Source organism: Centruroides vittatus, unplaced genomic scaffold (genome assembly GCF_030686945.1).
Source record: "Centruroides vittatus isolate TY-2023 unplaced genomic scaffold, ASM3068694v2 scaffold_769, whole genome shotgun sequence".
Classification (NCBI taxonomy): Eukaryota; Metazoa; Arthropoda; class Arachnida; order Scorpiones; family Buthidae; genus Centruroides; species Centruroides vittatus.
Window position 1 is genome coordinate 1,133,995 of NW_027122717.1, and position 25,682 is coordinate 1,159,676.

Here is a 25,682-nt window from a genome sequence, read left to right on the forward strand (position 1 = left end):
TTTGTTTAGTTTCCAAACGCCACAGCATTCGCCGATAATCTCGTCCACCTACCTACTCAAAATAAAACAATGTTTCATTAAATAACCTGTATTGATTTGAAATCATATAATTAATATTTTACGATATTTTTATGTAATGAAAATAATAATGTACTATTTAAAAAGTGAATAAAATTATAAAAATTTTAATATTATAAATATCATAATATTTCCTTTTTTATTTTTATTTTTTCGAAGAGGGCGCTGAGTGATGAGTAGTTTCTTGATGTTGAAGTGTTTTCAGAAAAGCGGAATTTAGAATTTTTTAGGCAAGTATTAAGTTTAAATATTCGATTAAATGAAATTTAAAAGTATTATTATGTATCAAAACACAATTTGTAAACGTTTCAACAAGAAAATTTGCAGACAAAGATGCAATGTCTTTTAATGTTTAAGAATCTATTATTAAATATTCACGAGGCATCGATACGTTCAATATTGTTAATTTCCTTAGAATTGATATTAAAAATCACTTCAAAGTGTTTCTTAGATGAGAATTAAGATTCATCCTAATTAAGTAATAACAAAAACATAATAATAAAATTGAAATTTTTAATATCGAACTGCACAGATACATGAGTTAGGTAGAAGTTAACTGTAAAGAAATTCATGTGTACATATTTATATAAAAATTGGCTAAAGTAACTTCTACCCATGATTAATACGATTAAATTTAAATATAATTTTATGTACAATTTTAATATGTGAGGATCTTGGTACAAGAATGTGTTAACTTGAAAAAATTATAAGTTTCCGAGAAAATAGGCAAAAATTTTCAAATTTGCTCCGTTTACTGGGACAGATCATGGGTCGTTAATGATATTGGAGGTTAATAGGGTAGTTGATGAGAAGTTACGGATCGTGAGTCTGAAAATTACGATTGCTAACTCTTTGAGGATTTGCTGGGAGTCTCCCAGAAGTTACCAAAAATTTTAAAATCTGATTCCTGAATTCTTCCTGTAATTACTTGACATGATCAACTTTTGGAGTATACAAGATAAGTTTTGAGAATTATTTTTTTTTAAATGAAATGTTAGCAGATGTTGTACTCCAGTAATAATGTAGGTATTTGTCCAGATTTCATTTTGCTGGTTTACATGCAGCAGCAAAGAAGTGGAAAGAAGGGAGACTGTCTGTGGTATCGGTATCACATTCCAAAATCTCAGACCTAGAGAAGCAATGTGTAGCAATCAAATTTTGTGTAAAATTAGGGAAAACAGCCATAGAAGTTCTCAAACTGCTGAAACGAGTCACAAAAATGACAGTTGAAGTCATGTTTCTTGCTGCTATATCACAAAGCACAGGCTCTGAACCATTATTTGGCCAAACACAATTTTCCATTGATCAAACATCCTTAATATTCATCAGATTTGGCTTACTCTGACATTTTCTTTTTCTGAAACTAAAAACTGTGTCGAAGATAAAACTTCTGAAGACATTGGAGCCATCCAAGAAGATGCAATGAAGTCTCTGAAGACCATTCTGAAATTAGAGTTCCAGAACTCTTCCTGATTGTTCCAGAAATGCTGGGAAAAGAATATTATATTTCAAGGATAGTATCTTCAAGGCAATTCATCCTAAGTAGCAGAAAGTGCTTTCATTTATTTTAAAAACTAAAAATAATAATAATTCTTGAAACTTATTGATCACAGCTCATATATTAAAACTGATTAACCTTTTGAGTATTGAACACAAGACTGTGTTATTTATTAAACACTTGGCTTTTTCCACCTTTATTTAGTTGACTGAAGAGGGGCAAAATGCCCGAAATGAGTGAATGTACCCGTATGAACTAAATAAAGGTGGAAAAAGCCAAGTGTTTAATAAATATTATATTGAACACAGTTTTGTGTTCAATACTCAATACACAGTGAAAACACTGTTTCAGGAACAATTGATTAACCTTTTGTAGTCCTTTTCTCCTTGTTCAAGTCCTTATCTGGTGGCCTATTTTACTACAGACCACTTTGTCACTATAAACTGAAAACATTCAAAATCATTGTAGTTTTCTGTGTATAACTTCCATTCAGACTGAGAATCAGACAAATCACCTTGATCTCCAATACTACTTTCAGAAATATCACTTGCATCATCACTGGATGAATTACTGACATCATGTGTAGCAGTTGTATAGTATTTTGGTTAGAACCTGTTCATAATCTTTTTAGTAGTAAAGCATTAAAAGCAAGAATGATCATTTTTAAGCTTTAGCTTAGTACACATTTCTAAGAACAAAATAAACAGCATAGGAAACATTAGTGAACGTGTGAGATATTTTTCGAATATTGTTTAATTTTAAACCAATAATACTTAATAGGATTGAAATCAGGTGAGTAAGTTGGCAAATATAAAACCTTACATTCATTGACTCTATTAAAGTTTTCACTTTTGCCTTTTTTTATGAAAATTACCATTATCTAAAACAACAATCTGTCCTGCTGGAGATTTTTAATCAAAATCTGCTCAACAAAATCAGAGTTTTCCTCTTGCTTATCAGTGGCTGAGTTGATAAAACCACTTAACACTGGTTGTGGTCATGAGTTTGCACCTTGCCAACGGGCTGGCCATGCGAGTTTTCCAATTTTTTCTTCACATTACTAACACCTAAATAAGAGCCGATTTTTCTTAAAATATTTCCCAGGAGGCATTCCCTCTCAGCGGACTGCCCATGTGTCATGTTGCCATAAGCAAATAAACCAAACTAGTTTTCATCTCTCCTTCATCACTAAATTTATTTTCATTAGTAGAATTCTGAAAAATCTTCAAGAAAATCATTTATGTCCTAGTCGCTCAAAATGGTATCTTTGTGTGTCACCATAGCCCTAATTTGAGCAGTTAATATGTAGTAGGTTTTAAAACAAGATTTTACGTAACTATCTGATAGATGAAACATAACTATCATTTATTTGAATTTACAGGAAAAAAAAATACAAGAACTTTAAAGTAAAAACTCTAAAAAATTCTTTGTAAATTTCTTAAAATTAATGAGTTAAAATTACTCTTTTTTATCCGACTTCGAAAGAATTTAAAACAGAAATGGATCAAAACTTGAAGTCAATAATCATTTCTTACTTTATTCACACTTTTAATCACCATATGCATTTTGCTTTGTCAGCCTCATCAGTGGTTATTCCATCTTACATCATCAGTACTTTTATGTTCTATCGACACATCCCAGCATGCATATCGTTACCAGATTTTCTATTTTGTACAGTATTTTTACATTATTACGATCAATAATACAATTTTTAACGCTGCAATGTTGATACCACAATTTTAACTCATTAATTTTAAGAAATTTACAAAGAATTTTGTACAGTTTTTACTTTAAAGTTTACAATAACCAATCCCATTGCTTTAATTTTTACTTTACAACTTAAAATACAAGAAGTTTCTTATTAGTTCAACAGATGACAGTGCTGGTAGTTAGCAAACACCAAGGTCTATAAACACAAGGTCTGGACATGATATCGATGCATTGCGGCAGTTGTCATATTGAGTCTTTTGAGGTTTGTACAGTGTGTCTAGAGCAAATTTGGTTGTTTCTTTTGATCTCAATTAGTTGGATTTCTTGATATATATATATTTACATAGTTTTTGATATTAAGCACAATTTGCTGTCAGTCTCAAAAATAACCTCAAAAAGACATTGGATCATGTGGAGAAGGAATATACAACAATTTGTGGAAATAATTTTGTGTTGGAATGTAAGAGTAAATGGGCTCTATACTTTGGAAGTGGACAGTAAGATTAAAGAAGAGTGTCACACTGCAGATGAAGATGATTTGTGGCATCGATGTCTTGGTCACCTACAAAGAGATGTATTGTGACAGCTTGGACTCAAAGTTTTGAATCGAACATGCTCAATGTATGAAGAAGGAAAGGCTTTTCGAGTCCCTTTCTACTGTAATGAAAGACACTCTAGTGCCATAGGTGAAGTTGTGCATAGTGATATGTGGGCCAATTACGCCATCTACAGTTTGTGGTGAAAAGTATTTTCAGGTAATCTTAGATGACTTCTCACATTTTGTCATTGTTAAATTGTTAAAGAACAAGAGTGAAGCAAAGGATAACTTGATAGATTATATTCAAGGAATAAAAGTTTAGCATGGTCTTACAGTGAAAAGACTGCAGCTGGATAACGGTGACAAATTCAGTTCAAACAATTTTAAAGGATTTGCAAAACACAATGGCATACTATTGGAATATATTATGAGCTACGGTCCACAGATGGGAGGAAAGGCTGAATGCATGAATAAGACTTTATTAAACATAATCAACACAAAACTAATTTACTCAGGAATCTCAAAGGAGATATGGGGAGAAGCATTAAAGTGCTCAGCCTATGAACTAAATAGATTTCCAACAAGTGCTCTTCAGAGAAAGAAAATGCTATCACTTCTGTGGCATGGAGACAATGATATCAATAAGCTAAGAAATATTTGGATGTTGAGCATGGTACTGTACAACATCCTATCAAAGTAAAATGAACTAGAACCAAGAGCAAAACATGCAGTTATGGTGGGATACTGTAGTTGTGGCTATAAGTTGTGGATCCCGACAGGAGAAAGGATAGTAAGATCACGAGATGTACAGTTTGATGAAGGTTGTTTGGTTATATAGAGAACAAAAGAGCCAGACCAAAGCAAATAGAAGAGGGGATGGCTTATCCAACTGTAATTATACCCAGAATTGAAGAAGAGCAAGAAGATGATGCGAGAATACTAGGAAACAATAACAACAATGAGCAAAAAAAAGAAAGAGAAGACAAAATGGAAAATTCTAAAGTTAGAAGAAACATTAGAAAACCTTCCCATTTAAATGATTTTGAATTATATACTGTATATTGTTTATCATCAACAGAAGAGCCTAAAACATACCAGGAAGCAGTCAAGTCACCAGAGTGGAAGAAAACTATAGAGAAAGAATTAGACTCTCATCAGAAACTTCAAACACGGACACTTGTAGATTTGCCAGAAGGCCAGATAGCTATAGACACAAAATGAGTATTTAAAACCAAAGAAGACGGAACAAGGAAGACCAAGTTAGTGGCAAGAGGATTTCAAGTTACCTTATGAAGAAGAAGGAGAATTTAGCTATGTGCCTATCTGTAGTATGCTTACAATTAGAATTTTACTTTCTATGGCAGTATAGCATAACTGGAAGCTACATCAGATAGATGTCCCAACTGCCTTTGTAAACAGATCTAGAAAAGATGTATTCATCAATATACCAGAAGGGCTTAAATGTAATTTAATAGAGTATTGTACAGATTGAGAAATGTACCAAAATGTTGGAATGACAAGTTTAACGAAGTCATGGAAAAGTTAGGTTTTTGGTCTGAAGTACAACTTCTGTTTGTATGTAGGTGCCTACTTGACTATTTTCATTGACGATGCTACCATCACAAGTGAAGATGCAAAGATAGACAAATTAATGAATGATCTGCACAAAGAGTTCAATGTCAGAGATTTGGGAGAAGTCTCGTCGTTCTTAGGAATGCAGTTTGATCGAGATGAAAAGGGATTAGAAATCAGTCAGTCCAAAATAATTACCCATATCTTGACTGAATTGAATATGGAACAGTGTCATGAAGTTGCCACACCTATGGAAACGAATTTCCATTTAACAGAATCCAATTTGAGTGAAGAAATTCCATTTTGCAGATTGGTGTATAGTCTGATGTATGTTTCTGTTACAAGCAGACCAGATATTGCATATAGTGTCTTGTATCTTAGTAGATATCTAGACAGACCAACAGATCAGTTTGGAAGATAGGTAAAAGAATTCTTTGATACTTAAGTTGTACAAGACATCTTACACTTTGTTTTACAAAAAGTTTAGACAGTCTAATACCCCGTTCGCACCGAGCATTTCAATCTAGATTGTGACCAAGGTCAGCGACTATGCCTTGGTGCGAACACCCTCGACCGTTTCAATCTCGACTGAAACGACGTTCAATCGCGATTGACTGGAGAGAGTTCTTGAAACTAGATCCAGTCATAAGAGAGATCCCACAATCCCATGCGCGTGAGAAAATACAAGATGGCTACAGAACACATGTCGGGCTATTGGGAAAGAAATAAAAAAGATGTTTGGAGAGACGATGACATCTGTCTATTATTAAATATATGGCAAGAAAAAGTATTTATTTCTAATCAAAACCTCCATTTTGTGTGTTGGTGTTTGTGACTTACCGAGTAGTTATGTCAGTTTTATCATCGCTTACAATAGCCGGGTTATTCTCAAGCGAGTTACCTGTGCGAACGGCACGACGTTTGAATAGCGACAGTCACAATCCAGATTGTAGGTAAATCGAGATCGAAGTTAGTCGAGGATTGTGTGCGAACGTAGTATAATATGCATGTGATGTTGATTGGGAATGAGATACAAAACTAGGAAAAGTGTGAGCAGAATGATTGGTTTTCATGCTGGAAATCCAATTGCATGGTACTCCAGAAAACAGAACTGTATGGCGCTTTCATCCTTGGAGGCTGAATATATTTCAGCTAGCATCACAGCTCAAGAATTAATGAATTTGAAAGGTATTTTTTCAGAATTTGGTAAGTGTAATACCTCAGTCCTCAAAGTTGACAACATAAGTGTGATTTTTATGACAAAAATGTTTGAGAATTCAAAGAGGGGTAAGCATATTGATATAAGATACCACTACATCAAAGACCTGTGTAGAAACAAGGAAATTTCAATTGAACATGTCAGTACAAATGAAAATATTGCTGACATTTTTACGAAATCTTTGGAGAAAAATAAGTTTTATGCTATATGATTTGATATAGTGTATAAGTGATATACAGTCCATAAAGAAATTATAAACTCAAGTGAAAATTTTCTGTGTTTTAATTTCTTTTCATCCACAGTCAATTGTTGCTATATTTTAATTAGTCTTAAGAATATATAATGAAATAAACAAGTCTTTGTATTGTATCATTTTAATAAACAATCAAAAATTTGAATTGTTACAATTTTTTGTTGTAAGCAATTTATAAACTCAAGGGTGATTTAGTAGGTTTTTAATACTTTGTGGACCCTCCCTTGTTTTCAATTACCTCCACAGCTCGTTTAGGCATTGAATCAAGCAGGTTTTGAATGTCACTTAGTTTAATTTTGTCCCAGGCATTATACAATGCAACTGTAAGCTCATCGGATGTGTTGTATTGTTTTCCATGGCGATAAACTAATGCCACAAGTTGACTCCAAAGGTTTTCAGTGGGATTAAGGTCTAGACCAAGGGTCGCCAAAGTGGTCGATATCGACCTCCAGGGGTCGATAAAACATTATTTGGGGGTCGATGAAAAGACTAAAACTTACAAATTTTGAACCGAGTATTGCTAATTTTGCTAAAAATCATCAAGCTCATTGGTTGTCAGTTACAAAAATTATTATTAACTATTAACATATATACAATAAATGTAAAATCAAAAAATATATATTAAAATAGTAGGAGCTTTTTTTTTTTGCTTGTAACACACACTTTTTGGTGGGGGTCGATGTGAGGTTTCAAAAGTTGTAGGGGGTCGACGATCAAAAAAGTTTAGCGACCCCTGGTCTAGACTATGTGCTGGCCAAACCATCACTTTAATTTTTTCATGTGAAAACTACTTTGTGGTACTGGCTGACTTGTCAACAGATGCATTGTCCTGTTGATAGATCCAGTCTTGACCACCAATGAGAGGACCAAATGAGATTAGATGTTCATATAACATAGCTTGGTCTCAGAATTCATTTGCCCATTAATATGTGCCAAATCTGTTTTCCCTTCATATCCGATTGCTGCCCAGATCATTACTGAACCTCCACCTTGTCGTCTACTGGATTTGACCCTGGGATTCTTTCGTGTATCATGCCAATAATATGCTTGGCCATCTGGGCCATCCAGGTTAAACTTTTTCTCATCTGAGAAAACTATTTTTCTCCATTCAGTTATCCAGGTAACATGATCTTTTGCCCATTGCAGCCTTGTTGTCTGATGTAACTCTGTTAGCTTTGGTTTGGACTTCACTTTCATAAAGTTTATTGTTTTATTCTTTATCAAGCTTTTCCACACAGTTTGGTGGGACACTGGAGTTGGTAAAACTGCACCTATCTCACGAGTAGACAATGATTCATTTGTTGCAAGACTAGCAATGCAGCAATGATCACGAGGCTGCAGACTTGGTTTTCGTCCTGTACGTTTAATTTTGCTATAATTATCACCCTTTTTTAGTACATTTTGTATTGCAGTTTGAGATCTTTGAAGTTTTGAAGCAATTTTACGAGTTGACCACCCTTTTCCCTTAAAGAAATAGATTTTTTGTATTTCACTTTCAGTTAAGGTTACTCCCCTTGGCATTTTTGTCACTTTTTTAGTTTGAATTCTTAGACTCACCCAAAATGTTACACATACTAATTTACATAAATACATGCATAGTGGATTGGTCCATTCAATGGTAATAATCAGTTTTCACCCTTGAGTTTATAAATTGTTTACAACAAAAAATTATAACAATTCAAATTTTTGATTGTTTATTAAAATGATACAATACAAAGACTTGTTTATTTCATTATATATTCTTAAGACTAATTAAAACCATCTCATATAGTAACAATTGACTGTGGATGAAAAGAAATTAAAACACAGAAAACTTTCACTTGAGTTTATAATTTCTTTACGGACTGTAGTGTTAATATGTATGGGGAAAGTCTATACATATTAAGTACATATTAAGTACTATAAATGTCTGAAACATGGAGCTACATTTTGACATCTCAAGAGACATTGAAATGAGGGGGTGTGTCAAGGAACGTGAATTTTGTACTGTGCTCTTATTCGACTGCCTGGGGTCTTCTTGCACTTAGCCACTTTCTGCCATGTTTTCATAATAGTTGAGAGTAATGTAATGGTACAAATTTCATATTCCAATGAATAATTGTTGCTTAATAATCATCTATATATATATAATCGAGACGAGTTAATAATAATAATAATCAGCACAGAGCCCAAACAGTTAGGAGTTGAAAGTTGAAATTTGTTACACAGTTAGGGTACGTAACGAGAACGCACACTAAGAAGGGATTTTTCGAAATTCCTCCCCACGGGGAGAGGGACAGGAATAAGGCTTAACATTTCCATCAACAATGGAAGTGTTAAGTAACAATGGAATTGTCAACAATAAAAGTGTTACGTAACAATGGAATTGTTAAGAGAAAGGGACGTGCAAGATGCAGATGCAGTATTTTTCGTTTTTGTGGGAAATCGAACATATTTTTAGACCCATCTAAAAATTCTCTAATTAGTCTGGAAACAGGGGGACCAAATTCTTGCATTCTGTGAAAACGGGTAAGGTTGACTATAATGTAATAATCTTAATCTTCTCTATCATTAATTTTGCCCGAGCAACGCTGGGCCCACCCACTAGTTTTATTATAAAATAAACAATAAATAAAATTGAAGTTGGTATTTCTATTTGTTGGTATTGTCTACTGTTTAATAAATTTTTATAAATATACTTATTTAATTCTCTATAAAAATAATTAAATTTAGTTTATATGCATAAGAAAGTTCCTAAATGGAAGATGTTATTTTCTCTTGCAAATACTTTTGAAGGTTTACTTTACATAATATATAAAGTTTGTGAGAATGGTTTTCTTTTCTCTTAATTTAATTTTAATTTATAAAAATGTTTACTCTGAGCTTCTGTTTGCAATTTCTGTAATGCAAAAATGAATGTAAATATAGAAAACTAAATATATTATTATTTTAAAAAATATCTCCAAATTTCTTTTCTAATTTTGCCTTTCAAAACTAAATAAATTTATCATTGTACTTTATTATACAAACCATTGACATAGCTTTTATTTTGAAACATATTTAGTTAAAGCCTTTAATTATATGTCAGAGTAAAGAATAGGTGACAGTATTTTTGTATTTGCTGAGAATTAAAAAAAATTTAATTCTTCCAGAAATGGAAAACTCATGGAATCAACACTTCCAGAGTTGGCAAGCTTATCTGTATTTGTAGAAATTCAACAAAGAAATCGAATTAATGGATTCTTCTTATTCAATCTTTTTATGTACTGGTACTTGTGCATTATATTTATTTCTACTAACAATTAAGATAATTTGGAAAATAAAGAGCATATCTTCAATTTACTTCATTGGTATGAATTAAAAATTTGAATTGGTATCTGTTTTGCACACAAAAAAGATCAAATTAGTACATTTTTGCTGCTCAATTGTTGAATAATGAAACTAGCATCTCTTGATAAAATGGGGGAGCAATAACTGAAAATTACAGAACAATACTATAAATTTCATACTCTAAAGTAACTTTTGGTAAGTGCAAAAGAATTTGTTAGATTTTATTAAGATTTTTCTTCAGACAAAATATGGCAATTGTGAAGATGAATAAGTTCATTAAAGTAAAAATAAACCTAATCATATCAAATCTTTCAGGTCCATGCATTGTTATGTTCATTTAATCAATGAATGTCAGAACAAATGTGAAAAGGCATTATTCCAGGAAGGATAAAAATATTTAACAGCAAAAACAAAATAGCTGCTGTTATAACTATATTGATTTTTTGTGATTTTAAATAAAAAGTTTTGACATATAAAATGACATTAATTTATAAATAAGTCTTGAAATTATATTTTAAATAGTTAAATACAACATTACTTCAGCATAAAAAATTTATGAATAAAAAGTAATATAAAAATTATTGAACTAATAATAAATATATGTAGGAGAATCAAAATGTAAAGGCAATTTTGAAATAAGGTGATGTAGCTGACAAAATGCAAGATGTTCACATTGGTGATGGGTAGTTCAGTTGTATGTAGCACAGTACTGCAACATTAATCAAATGGCAACCAAAAAGGCAAAAACATAAATCCTCCACTGCACAGTTGCATCATCTATGAATGACATGCTCTAGTGTGTTTTCTTTGGGTAGAGAGAGTAAAACCTGCAGAAATTCACTGTTGAATGGTGGCTCAACATTAGTGTGCAAGTACCATGAATCAACAAAAAGGATTATGAGCAGATAGATTCAAAGCAGAAAGAATAAGTGTAACTGACAAAAACAGATGTGATTGTCCATCAACATTGCACATACCAGCTTGCATTGAGAGGGCAGATGTCTTGTTGATCAGATAGGATTGCCAAGTAACATTGTCACTAGTTGCTGCACACCTGGGTATCAGCTATTGATCTGTGCATGCTATAGTACATGATGACTTGGGTTTCCATGGGATTTTTCACAAGGTAGATTTCCAAATAGCTTTTTGATGGCACAAGCAAAAAAATGTTGAGGTTGCAACCCAGTTCCTGAAACACTTTGAAGATATGAAAGTATTGGAAATTATGTTACATTTGATGAGACACGGCACTGCCTTTGTTATTCAACCCAAGAGTGGAGTAGCAAAGACAGTGCAGACCTGGCTTCTGGGGAAACCAAAAATCTTCTTTTCAACAAGTATTCAGAAGCTTTTAAAGCAATACAAGTGCACTATCATACTGATGGGAGTATGCATTTTGATTCACTCTTGTAATAAATGAAAGATAAAAATTTAGATATTCATGTTATTTTGTGATAGTATTAATACAAATGGTTAGCATATAGCAGTTAAATCTACAGTGTTTTTTAACAACACTAGTTTACAGCCATTTTTCAACTTGAGAAAAGGGTGTTTTTTGTTAATTTTTATGAACTGAACACAAAAATGAAGCTAAAAATTCCCTAGCATGTAAGATTTTTGAGTTGTGATCATTCCATTTGAAATCATTCCATACAAGGCATTCTAAGTTTGGAATTCCTTTTCAATTTAATCTGAAGCAGACCTCGAATGAGGCCGAAAATATTCGTTTCACAAATTTTAAACGTTACTGGACATGAAGGTTTGTTGAGTAATCATAATTAATTCATTTATAATTTAGAATTTCTGGAAGTAAAGCCTAGCCTAATTTAGCTTGATAATTTGGCAGATTGTCTGGCTTTAATCAAAAATCAGGTTTATTGAATTATTGTTTATACTTATCACTTTACAGTTTTACTTATATTAGACTGTCACAAAAAAATTACAGAAAGTCCAATGGATGGCCCACTTTAGAAATGTTGCACAAAGGCCCACACTTATGTAGTTATGCTACTGCCTCTAGTGATAAATATTATTTACATGAGAAGAGTATTCATATGGATTTACTATTATTGATTTTCTTGGTAGAAATTATTATTGGTTGTTGTTGTTTAAAATTTAAACTTGTATTCCCAGATCCCCTTTAAGCTGGCAGACAAAAGTTAGCAGAAGAAATTGAACCAAATTGAAAATCAATTTAAAAATTGAGTGCTTGATTAATTTTTGAAAAATTATGTATTCTGATAGCTTAAATAAAAATTTGCAGACAGACATTGAGCAAAATAAGTATTTAATGAAAAAGTTGTTAAATATTAATTAAGTGCTAATTGAGTGCTTCAAAAATTTATAATTTTTATACAAAATTAGTGAAATGTAAAACAATTACTCCTATTTTATATACAATTCCACTGGTATTAGACAAAAGAGTAAAATATAATGAAAATTGAGTTGAAAAAGAAAAATAAAAAATGAAAGAATTTAAATGAATAAACATTTACTTCTAATTCTAATTCCTGTATTTAGTTTACATAGACCAATGGTTCTCATCAAACTGGGATATGTGAACCCAAAATGATAAATGTTCCACCTCGGGGGTTTTTTTTTTTATGGGATCAGCCATCATTGCTGTAGGGTGGTCGAAAATTATGATATTAATGAATAGGTCCAGCCCAGCTCTATTCCTGATGACAATTTCTCTTTGAATTTACACAGGCAATTCACAACAAATGTGGCTAAGCTGAATATGAAAGAGCTGGTAGGAAAAGTCATTTTACCAAAAACTGTTGCAATTTTGAGCTGAATTGCTGAAAGAATGTTCTGAATTGGTTAGGCTAACTGTGAAAATTCTTATTTACTACCTTTATTTTACTACTGTTCTAATTTACTACCTTGCAAGTCAGGTTTCTCTGCATTGACAGTTCTTAACACCAAGTATAGACATAAGCTTAAAGTTGATTCCTAACTTATGATTGAAATTGTCTCAAATCAAACCTAATATTGAAAAATTATGTTCATCATATCAAGCACATTATTCCCACTGAATGCATCATACATGTAGGCTAACGTAGCAACTGTGACCATTGTTGATATAACAGTGTTGTACATTATTTCAATTAAAAATGGCCAACAGTAATTTACATATAAAAAATATATTGAAGAATACAAAAAAAAATTCTCTTCATTTCACGAGCACCAGTGACAAACCAAACACAGTCTTCAGTTTCAAAGACTGTTATTTTAAGGTTATACCTCTGCAAAAAAAATGTGAATTAGTTAATAAATGGATTTGTGAAGACAAATTTTTCATATAAGTGCTGTACTTAATTATGTGCATGACAATAAATTATGGAAATTAATTTTATTGGCTTAAAGATGCTTTTACACAAGTGCATTAGATTGTCATAGCTCTTCTGTGGTAATTTGAGATGCACGTGTAGAAGACACTACAATCTATATAAAGGGTATTTGGGGATATGTATTTCCATCCAAGGGGTGTGCAGCCAGAAGTCTGAGAACCACTGGTATAGACATTACTATAAAAACAGAAGTCATAAAATACTAATTCAATTTCAGCCAATAAATATTTTTTACAATAAAATTTATTAATAGTTTGAATAACATTGAATTGTGATAAAGCATATATATAGATTTAAGAAAAGTAAATAAGAACTTTATTTATAGATAAAACACTGAAATGACATTTAAACAACTTTAAAAATGATGTTCAAAAGTAACTTTATAAGGTTATGGCACCAGTGTTTGACAAAGGCCAGTAAAATTCCTAGTAAATGATGCTTTAAATTTAATTTAGGACAGCTAATACAGTCTAGTGTTATTTTCTTGTATTATCAAGTGATTTTGTGTACTTCAGTTTTAGAACACGAGAGAAATTGGTAGAAGCCATTTTAGTTATGACTTGCATGTAAAGAGCTAGAAGACCTTAACTTTTGTTAAGGAGCAAAGCAGAGAAAATCCATCTATATCTAATTAGTAATAAGTGTTTTTAATATGTTATACTTTATTTCCATAATTTTAGTGAAAATGTTATTAAAACATACTGCTTAAAGCTACAAATAACTAAAGCAAAAACATGTATTGTCAATCAGCAACAGGTGTAATGATAATTCATTAATTAAAAAGCTGAGTTTGAAAATTTGTCAATTACTAGTTTCAATATCTGTTGTTACACCAATGTTTGATATCTAAAATCAATCATTGGGTAAACCTTGTCAATTACTGGTTTTGGGGCTGCAGTTTGAAAAACTGTAGCCCCCTAGACATTTATTTTTTAAATTACAATAAGAATTATTATAATTTTAAAAAAGATAATTTAAAAAATTGTAAACATAAATTTCCATTGTCATCTGTCAGTTCGTCTCTTTCCTCACTCTCGGGAACCAAGTTAGATATGTGAAATTTGAGACCAGATAGGGGGTAGGAGGCTCTGATTAACTATATATGAACTTCCAATGCAAACTACAAGTCACATTACAGGTATACCTCAGGTTACGTCGTTTTGAGTTAAGTCGCTCTTGATTATACGTTGTTTGTCAAAATATATATATATATATATATGAAAACATAAAAATCAAGTTTAAATCATTTTATTCAACTTTATGTCTGTCCGCCACAAATATTGAAGTCGTAATATCACTAGAAAAGTGTTAGAAGCATGTAAAATCATGTTACTAAACAATAAATAAGAATAAAAGTACATAAAATCATATTAAAATACAGTACGTATGTTTACAGTAAATGTTAATACTGTACATACATCATAAATCCTAGAGAACAAAATATGAAAACATCTGTGACTCTGTGTTGTTGTCTTATTTAGCGGTCTTTACTGGTAAATTTAACGTAAATTAGTTTATTTTCTACTATCGCAAAATAATTTTAATAACTATATTTGTTATTTAACCTTACAAAATCATTTTATTTTATAATGTCTTAGAGCAAACCACATTAACAAATAGAGTCCACGATGTACTGTAAACATTGCCAAATTGTAAACATGTACATTTACAAGTATGTACATATTGTACATGTATTCATAAATTTAGATAAATTTTAGTTTCTAAATTACAGTAGAGCATCGATTATCCGACTTAATTAGGGACTGGGGTTGGTCGGATAACTGAAAAGTCGGATAACCGAAAAGTATGAAAAAATACATTATTAGTATAGTGTATTAGACCTGGTTTAAACACTAGCCTCCCTTTCATGGTCGAGCCAGTGCTGCCAGCTAAAACATGCAAAAATTTAACAAAAATAATAATAAAGTAGCCAAGACATGACCAAATATTGTAGCGCCACATCACTAGCGGACATTTGAATTTGCTGACTAAAACACGGTCGGTTAATCGGGGGTCGGATAATCGATGCTCTACTGTAGTATAGAAAAAAGTAATTTGTTTGTAAGCTTAAAATAGACTCTTATTAACCATATATTATTAAAAATGCATTTATAAATAAAATATAGAACTGGGAATGGTTATTTGTGGTTTAGCCTAGTGACAAGTAAATTCGACTTAAGTCATTTTTTGACTTAAGTCACCTCTCCTGGAACCAATTACTGACGTAAAGTGAGGTATACCTGTATTTCAATTCAAAACTTTTCCCCTGAAAGCAGTTAATAGATGACCAGCATGACTCGATTGTTAAAGGAAAAGATGATGTACAGGGGCAAGCTACTAGTAATTTGAGGTGGCGAGCATATATTTTAAATTAAATAAATTAAAAATATGATTGTCACAATGCCAGGCTGCAATTTTTAATGTCACAATAAATAATTGCTTTCTTATTACTAAGATATCTTCCTTCTGGTTTCATTCCAAATTTTTTTATATCTTACTGGGGATTATTCCTCCTATGCAGTCTAAGTCAGGTTTTAAAAAAACCAAAATTCAAATATTCTTGAGTCTCCAGTGAATGAAGCTCTCATGGCAGTAAAAAATAGGATTTCACACAACCAATAGGACTTTTAATGCTTTTTGTTCCAGTCTGGTTATAAATTCTCTAGGAAAAATGAATTGAAAGAAAAATGGGGCTGATCATTTGCAGTTGGTCAAGGCCTCTAATTCCAAATGATGTTTCAAGTTCAGATTCAAAGATAACATTTCATTATAGTAACAGTGTCATCTATTTTCATGATCTTGTATAAGAAATGGAAGCTAAAAATCAGATTTTTTCAGAAAAAACCAGTCTTCAGGTTGGCAAGTTGGTGTTAACAGAGCTTTCAACTGTAAAGAATGTTAAAAAATATTATGTTGGACTCATAATTAGTATAGAAAATGAACCTAATGTAGAATTTGTGAGGAAAGTGCCATGAAATCCACGTATTGTGTGGCTGGATTGTGATGATATTTTAGTGATTCAGAAGTTTTCTTCTGAACCACTGAAATATCACAAAAACATTATAAAAATATAACCTGAACCAAATATGGTGTGTGGAGAGTTAAGCTAGCAAAATACATAATTTTTGAAAAATAATCAAGCACTCAATTTTCAAATTGATCACTTAGCACTTAATTTTCAATTTGGTTCAATTTCTTCTGCTAACTTTTGTCTGTCAGCTTAAGGGTCGATTTACACACAACAGTGACGTGCCGGCACAGTGCAGTAAGCATTGATAGATATCACACTTAGCCAATCATAGTTTCATGTACGACACTTGTATGATTGACAGAATACAGATCACGTGTCGTAGATGAAACTCTGATTGGCTATGTATGATATTTATCGATGTTTATGCACCAAACGGTCACTGTGCCGGCATCAGCGCCGGATTAAGCCTCTAGCGGGCCATAGACAAAATTTAAATTGGGGCCCCATTTAACTAAGTTGCATCTAAACAAATCTTATATAATGTCACATTAGCGTAGCTAGCATGGGTGACACCCGGTGCAGATATTGTGGTGTCACCCATAACTTTTTAACTCTTTTATAAAACACTATTGAATTGTAATATCTTCGCACTCGAGCAACTTGAACGCTATATCGAATATGCGATGTCGCGACGTATACCGTATTTTACGGACTATAAGACACACTTTTTTCTTCGAAAAATTGCTTCCAAAATTCAGGTGCGTCTTATAGTCCGTAGCGTCTTAAGCAATTTTAAAAAAAAAATACCTATAAAATTTAAGGTGCGTCTTATAGTCTGTAGCGCCTTATAGTCCGTAAAATACGGTAAGTGTAGATTTAGAAAATAAATCATAACCATCCATACATCAGTACTACCACGAGACGCGGCCCTAGGAATATTTCTAGATGGCGCGAGAGATCCCGTGGCGATACATTACTTCTGACGCACGGGTGGTGTTGACCTTTTTTTTTTATTTTTTTTTTAGGTAATGGCTAGTCGAGCGGAGCTTAGTAAGAATTGTTAAATATAGCCTTTTCTGTCCTATCGAATTTCGATTTGAATTTCCAAATTGAAACAGAGAAATCTTCTGCACTGAAGCAGGGCCCCTCCGAATTACGGGCCCTAGACATTTGTCTACTTTGCCTATTCGATAATCCGGCCCTGGCCAGCATGTCACTGTTGTGTGTAAATCGACCTTAAAACAGGTTATTCTCAGGTTATAACATCATATTCAAAATTATAAAATTTTAGAACACTTGAATGCTTGTTTTAGAATTATTTTGAAATCTTTTCAAAACAAAAATTTAATTATTTAAACAATTGAAAATGAGGTTGTAATTTGAAAAAATTGTAGACCTAAAAATCCCACTGTTATCCCGCTGTCTGCTTGGCTGTCTCTCCGTCTATTTGTCCTTAATCTTGAGAACATTATTAGATAGATGAAAGATAAGTCCGGATATGGAAAGCTTAGGGACAGGAGGCCCCAATTAACTATATATGAATTTCTACTTTGGAAGTCACATTATTTCAATTTAAAAATTTTCTCCTTAATGGAGTTAGATACATGACTGGTATGACTTCTTTGTTAACAGGAGAAGTATGATGTACAGGGACAAGTCACTAATAAAGTTAAGTGCATTGTGGCAAAAAATTGTACCCACAATTTCACAATAAATAATTGCTTGTTTTCCTTAAGATTTTGTAATCTCTTTTATTGTGAAATTGTATCTTTTTAATTAATATAATAAATGCATACATTATCTACAATTATATCAATTATACATATATATTGTATGTTTAAATGTAATATAGCTATTTATTTTAAATAGAATAATTAAAATAATGACTGTATTAGCATAACTAAGATATATTAATCTTTTGTGAAAAATTTTTTAAAATTATTCAGATTGTAAATGTTAAATCAATTTTAGTTTAAAAAAATATTTTGGAATTTGAATAATTTTTTTGAAAATGCAGTTGTAGGAAAACTTACAAAGCTCCAGTTTGGCTGATTGCCTAATATGATTTTTTAAAAAAATACATATGTAAATTTCTTATCATAAACTTTAAATTAATAAATTATCATGTAAATGTTATCTTCATAGCAAGTTAATATATAGGTATTTTTCATTATAAAATGTTCCATTATAATGTTAAAATACTATTATAAACATAATACATATTCTGTTTCAGGCTGATGATACAAAATATGATTAAAATTACTGACCCATTACTTATGGTCATTACATATTTTGATTTTTAGCATGCAAGAAGTAAATTATCAAATAAAACAAATGCTAAATATTCATATTGTACTTATTAAAAGTTTGAAACAATTTGAATTAATAAATTTTTTATTTTAGTTTTTGTTACTTTGTGTGTGTTGAAAAATAAAAAAGCATATGTATAATATAATAAAATAATATAGGAATGGAAATATATGAGTTTCAGAATCTGTTTTATATTTGATTGATAATAAATATCTTAATAAATTCCTCATCTTTGTACATAACTAATATTTTTAATTTCCTATTATCTATTTGTCTACATTCTACAGGTTTCATCTTATCACTCAACCATAAATCTCTTTCATTTGCTACTCTATATTTTCATAATTTGTTTTCTTTTTGAAAACTCCGGTCAGATATTAAATTTTCCTTGTTGTTTATTATGCATTTTCCTTTTCTCTTTTCCAATATTTTTAATTCAGTAATTTTCCTTAATAAATCATTTGTAATATATTTAATAAATTTTGTCTATTTTTCCTTCAAGCACTATAACAATTTTCTTTTTTCATTTACTACTATCAAAACTTGCATGTTTGATTTATTTCTGTTCATGAGATCTGCATTCTTCTCCCAATTCACATTCTGTCGTTTCTAAGTAACTAATTTCTGTTTTTTTATTGTAAAATTTTCACTTCTTTGTAAGTTTATATTCTACACAGTTTGTAATAAATTTTTACCTTTTTTCAATATTTACATTTTTGTCAATGAGCATTGTATTGAATGCAAGCTTTCTGTCATAAGACCTGATATTTATAATGGAGTAACCCACACATTATTTTAAGTGTAAACATAATTTTCTGCACAAAACATTGAATTTAAATATTAATCAGATTAATAAAATAAAACACTTACTGGAATATAAAAAGAAGAATGAAAACAAAACACCTTGGTACTTATTTGCTGGAAATACCAAGGTGTTTTGTTTTCATTAATCAGATTAATTCCATTAGTTGGGATTTGTAAGCCATTTAATTTAATATAATATTTTTTAATTGTTGAATAAAAAATTAAACGCTGGAAATATTGAACATTTATGTGGAATATGTATAATAAAATGAAGAAAACACTGAGATCGGCGTTATATGTATGTTTTCTTATTACAAGCACTTTTGACGAACCTATAGTCGTCATCATCAGGCGAATACAGAAATTTACTAAAAATTCAATGGAAATAATCCGATGAAGAACAGAATGCTTAAAATTTAAATTAAAACTTTTGTCAAAATCGTTAAGAACATGTAACAAATATTCAAATGTGTTCAAAATTGAACGAGCAGTAAGCTCTGTGATATGCAAAGCAGCACATGCGTGGATGCAGGCTCACGCTATACATATACTGGAGGATGCTAATAGATGCTTAATCGCATGTACAGCATGACCCTTACACTGGGTAGGTCGAGGGTAAGAGTGTTGCATGTATCCAAGGTAATAGTAAGAAGATATTCCCATATAAAAACGAGTTTCCAATTTTCACAGCTCTTGAGCATAATTGATTGGGACCATAGCGGTTTGTAGCCCTGCTCAAGTACCTTTCTTGTGAGTTCAGTGGTGCACCTGCCCCTCACAACATCCTCTTGGTGCTTCGCAAGGTGGCTGGCAAACATTCTAGTAGTGGCCCTGATATATCTTGTGTTTACTTCTGTTGCAAGATTCTTCAGTGGGAACAGCATAGACCCTGCCTTCTCGAGAGTAGAAAACTTGTCCCTATCATTGCAAATAAGCTTGCATAGGTTTGGAAGTGGAGATGTGGTAAGACAAGGTTACGCTGCTTAAAAATATGGCAAATGCATATAGAAAGGGGTCCAAGGTATGGCAATGAAGTTTGGACCACAGAAAATTCCCTCTTACTGTCTAGCATAGTGCTTGGAAATAGTGTTTTTTTTTTTACCATATTGAGCACATGCGTAAATTTAGCTTGTGAAAAATCAGCAGTGCATACTGCCAAACTGATGTTGTCTAATTCAATGTTTACCAGCACTTGTGAAGACGATAGTAAGAAAGCCATTCTGATGAGGGCGGCAATGGCAGCATTAACATATCGTGAAAGCTGAAAGGCCTCTGCTGGGATAATGTGTGGTGTTATGTTAGATTTGTAGTGAACCGAGAATTGTGGTCCTTCAGGAGATTTTTGTATGTGCAAATCTAAGAACTGCCCTACTTTAGGAGAGATAGGGTGACATTGGGTTGCCACTCGGCCAGTATTGAGTTGGTTTGGCCAGCAATTTTAAATTGAGGCCAGTAATTGCCAAAAATATTTAAGTTTTGGCAAAACAGCTTAAAATATAAACAAAATTATATTTTAATTGGAAACATATTAGATAAAATTATTTTTAATATTTATTATGTTTAGTTATAATGATAAAAATGCTTGAACAACACTTTAAATATTTTTTTTTTGGCAACACTAATTTGTTTAAAACATTTTCCAGCTCTTTTGACAGGTCTGCATCAAGTTCAACAAACTGTTTAAGAAGACAGTTCAAATCTTTTTGTTAAATCTGACACAGACCTGTGAAAAGAGTGGAAAAGGTTATTTTATAGAAATTAAAGTGTTGCTGGAAAAAGTATATAAGTGGCCCACCAGTAGCCAAACAGTCTTTGTTCCCTGAACACTGGGAGTTCAGTTGGTTGTGGTGTGGGTTTGCACCTCGCTCGGAGGGGCTAGCCACGTGGAGTTTTCCAGGTTTTCTCCACGTCTGTAACGCCTAAATAGGGGCCAGTTTCCCTTAAAAAGACCTCCTGGAAGGCATCCCCCCTAGGCAGATCACCCAAGTGTTGCATTGCCATAACTAAACAAACAAAAATATAAAGTGTTGTTCAAGCTAAATTAGTTTGTCTATACAGAAGTGTTTTTTTAATGATAAGAAGACTTTCCCATTATAACTAACTCTTAACGTTTTTGTTATGATTCACAAATGATGCTGTAATATGTTAAATTTTTGAAATTTTTGTGTGATTTTAAGTAAAAATAATTGTTTGCATTAAATTTACTGCCATTTTGAGTTTTAAAAATTGATTTTTCAAGATTAATCAATCTAGGCATTGGTTTCATTCTTTTACTCAAATAAGTACATGCAGGGGCAGATCTACATAGTGACTAATAGGGCTTAAGCCCTGGGCCTCCAAGTGTCAAGGTCCCACAAAAATTGAATTGTTATCATAAATTTTTAATACTGTTTCATTAACAATGAGCACTATTAATATAGTTTATCATTCAATGCCATTTCATAAATAAATATATTTCAACTCTGATTTTGATGTTATTAAAAATGAATTTTAAACCCCAATTTAAAGATTCTTAATCTAACAAAAAATGGGGTCCCATTGGACTTCAATAAGCCCTAGGCCCTGAAAAACCTAGATCTGTCCCTGAGTACACACAATTGTGCATTTAGGAAAACCTGGCTCAAGGAATGAATTCAAAACTTGCTTAATTTGTGATGATAATTGTATTTGTTTGGTTTGTTGCATCATTTGCTGAGCCTCATTTAGTGTTAAATACAATGGAATTACAGCATTTACAAGGCATGCAGACTGTGAGAAGCATTAAAAAAGAAGTGCATATGAAGCGAAACAAAAACATTCTAAAGCTTTATAGAGAACATTATAAAATTTAAAGTTGTCTGTTATAGAACATCATAAAATAAAGTTTAAACTGGTAGGCTATACATTATAAGTTTCAACTAACTAGTGAGTTGTGCATTGAGTATTCTGTAGTTCTAGTTATGATTTTTGATGTGAGATTGCTTAAAAATGGCCATTGAATATGTATGAAAACATTAGAATCGGTCATTAAAAGATTTGCTGCCAAATTAATTAATACATGGAGTTATATAGATTTCCTCCTAAATTTTCACAGGTTTTAATAGATTTTCTTAATGCCATTCCCAATTTTGTTTTACTGATTTTTTTTTAATGTTTTGTTTTCAACAGTGCATTTTTTAATCTCTTGTGATTAACTTATATGGAAATAAATTTCATTTTATCTTAAAATATTCATTTCAGGTGAATAACCATGTCCCGTTATCGTGACAGCTGTCCTCTGGATTGCAAAGTTTATGTTGGTGACTTAGGAAATAATGGTACAAAACATGAATTAGAAGATGCTTTTAGTTATTACGGCCCATTGAGAAATGTTTGGGTTGCACGTAACCCTCCTGGATTTGCTTTTGTTGAATTTGAAGATTCTCGGGATGCTCGTGATGCTTCAAGAGCTTTAAATGGAAAGTAAGTATTAAAAACATTATCTGTTAATTTTAAATGTGAACAAAATTATATATGTAAGATGTGTTCTGTAAATATAAAATAATAGATTTCCTTGAAAAATCATTCACACAGAGAAATTTGCATATCTTATTTATTTTTAGTTTATTTTTTAAATGTATATTTTTAAAGGTTTAAATAATTATTATTTATTAAGGCAGAAAAAATTACATAACAATAAATAATAAATATCACTAAGCCCGACGAGTATATAATGAATTACCAACAATTGCCTTAAATATCAGGCTATAATATAAGCCCGATATTTAAGGCGGTAATTCATTACATAACAATTTTAAATGATTAGCATAAAGTTGATTGTCCCCAAAATATAATGTTAAATTGATATTTAGATACCAGGCCAACATTAACTTAATACAAAAAGCAATAAATCCTTTAGATGACTTTCAGTGAGAAAAATCAAGTCAGTTTTGGGCTTCAACAATTGCACTGAGATCAGGCTGAACATCTGAGGTAGATATGTGAAGTACAGCTGAGAGGTGCACATCAATGCTAGAGGATCTGTGTTTGGATTTGTTGAATTTCAACACAGAGTCTGTTCACGTATATAGGTGGATCAAAGACAACTAGAATCTTCTATGCATGCCTCCTCATGTGGTGAAAGATCTCCTCTTTGAGGGGTTCTTATTTTTCAATATAAGTCTACACTTATTTCATTTTTATATTCAGTTTGAGCAATATTTTCTATTTTTGTTTTTAAATAAAGGAACTGTTAATTTCTTTTTTGGTCTCACCTAAAGAAAATCTCTAGTTCTAGTTCTAATGTGTATATGCTCAATGTTTTCCATTCAATAACCAATTTTATTAATTCTTAATATAATGTAATCTCATTATAGAATTCTGTGTGGTAGAAGAGTAAAAGTAGAGCTGTCTACAGGAAAATCTAGAAGTTCGTATCGTAATCCCCCACAGAGAACATTCCATTCTGAAGATCGGTGCTACGAGTGTGGAGAAAGAGGACATTATGCCAGAGATTGCAAAAGAGGCAGTAGACGTTATCGTTCTAGGTTTGTGTAGAAAATAATTTGTATAAAACAGTCTAAAAATCAAATTTTAGTCATATTTTTATTCTCTGTGTTTTTCCTCCTAGATCACGTTCTCGGGATAGACGATCTCGCTCTCGTTCCAGGGAACGCTCTCTGAGCCACAGCAGAAGCCATTCCAAATCTCGCAGCCCAAGTCGTAGCAGTGCCTCGCGTAGCAGAAGCAGATCGACTTCGGCTAATAGGTAAGTAAGCAGTTTATCCCGATACCGAATGTCGATCAATCACTACATGCACGTTTGTTTTCTTTTATAGAACAATTGAGAAACAAAATGAATCCGTATCAGATAGATCACCTTACAAATCACCATCCCAATCTCCACAACAGCTACCTAACAATAATATTCAGAATGGCTCTGTGGAATAAACAAGAATTGGCATTATCATCAAATCATTCATATTTGGCTTTTTAAGTGTAATTTTTGCAATATTAAGCTTTCTATTTTGTATCTTATCATTTAAAATTTTTGCGTTATCTTCATAAACCATCTCTGCATCACATTTTACTGTATTTTGTAAACGGCAGTGTTGTGCGAGTTCCAAGTAAAACTGCATAATCGATAGGAAATATTTTTTAAAGAATGTTTGTTTTTATAATTTTTTTTATTAAAAAATATGTATATTATTTCATTGTTAGAGATGTTATAATCCATAAGATTTTTTTTATTAATCATTACTGATCATTCATCTGTTAAAAAAAACAAATTGTAAATACTCAGTTCTGTAAGTTTATTGCCAAAAGTGATTTTTTGACTGGAAATTGTCACCATCCCGTGACATGTTGCAGTTTTCAAGCAAAAAGTCTATATCTATAGATGTAAATTTTGCTCTGATCCACTTAACAATGGACACATACTACAAATTATATCACTTCAGAAATTTCGTACTAATGACCTAGAATTTGTTAGATCTTGTGCAGTGAAAGTTTCGTTTTTCTCTACTCACATGCTATTTTACATCCATTGCTCTATTCGAAAAGCGTTTCAGAACGAATTTCGACATCATTCGAGATTCCGTTTCTGCTAGCGCCCGTTTCCTCTTACCGTGTAAAAATTGTCATTCATTATCTTATTCTACTGATATCTTTGAAAATCTTATATATTACCTAATACATTAATGGAAAATATATTTTTGGTAAATTTCGTATCTGTACAAAAAGTTATATTTAGCATTGTAACATACAACAGCACAGTAACATTTAGGGAAAAAAGAAACCGTGCACTCCGACAATGCAAAAATAATTTATTCGAGCCTCAAAAAGTTCGAATGTTAGCAAAAACTCTGCGACCACCGGACGATACATTAATTTTTGATTAAAGATATTACTCAGCAATGATGTAATATATGAAAATAAAATATATTTGGAGTCATTGTATTTTATTTTTCGTAGAGGAACACACATCCATTAAGCACGTACATACGTTTTTATTTAGAAGTACTCGGTTACAAAACAGATTCTCGTAACTGAATAAATTACAGCCAAATAACTTTCATTTCAAGGTTTAAAACTATATAGCAAAGTGGAG

General features: G+C 31.7%; 2 protein-coding genes across 2 annotated transcripts; both read left to right on the forward strand.

Annotated features, from left to right (window-relative positions):
• The first annotated feature begins 220 nt into the window (after window positions 1–220).
• Window positions 221–25,526, forward strand: LOC136989892 (serine/arginine-rich splicing factor 3-like). The gene is made up of 5 exons (XM_067288189.1): window positions 221–308; window positions 22,835–23,056; window positions 23,950–24,120; window positions 24,204–24,341; window positions 24,412–25,526. Exons 2-5 carry the CDS (start codon window positions 22,845–22,847, stop codon window positions 24,521–24,523), a joined length of 633 nt encoding a protein of 210 aa, XP_067144290.1. The 5' UTR covers window positions 221–308; window positions 22,835–22,844; the 3' UTR covers window positions 24,524–25,526.
• LOC136989836 (uncharacterized) lies at window positions 5,320–5,817 on the forward strand. The gene is made up of 2 exons (XM_067288120.1): window positions 5,320–5,365; window positions 5,408–5,817. The coding sequence occupies exons 1-2, from the start codon at window positions 5,320–5,322 to the stop codon at window positions 5,815–5,817; spliced, it is 456 nt and encodes a 151-aa protein (XP_067144221.1).
• Window positions 25,527–25,682: the final 156 nt, after the last annotated feature.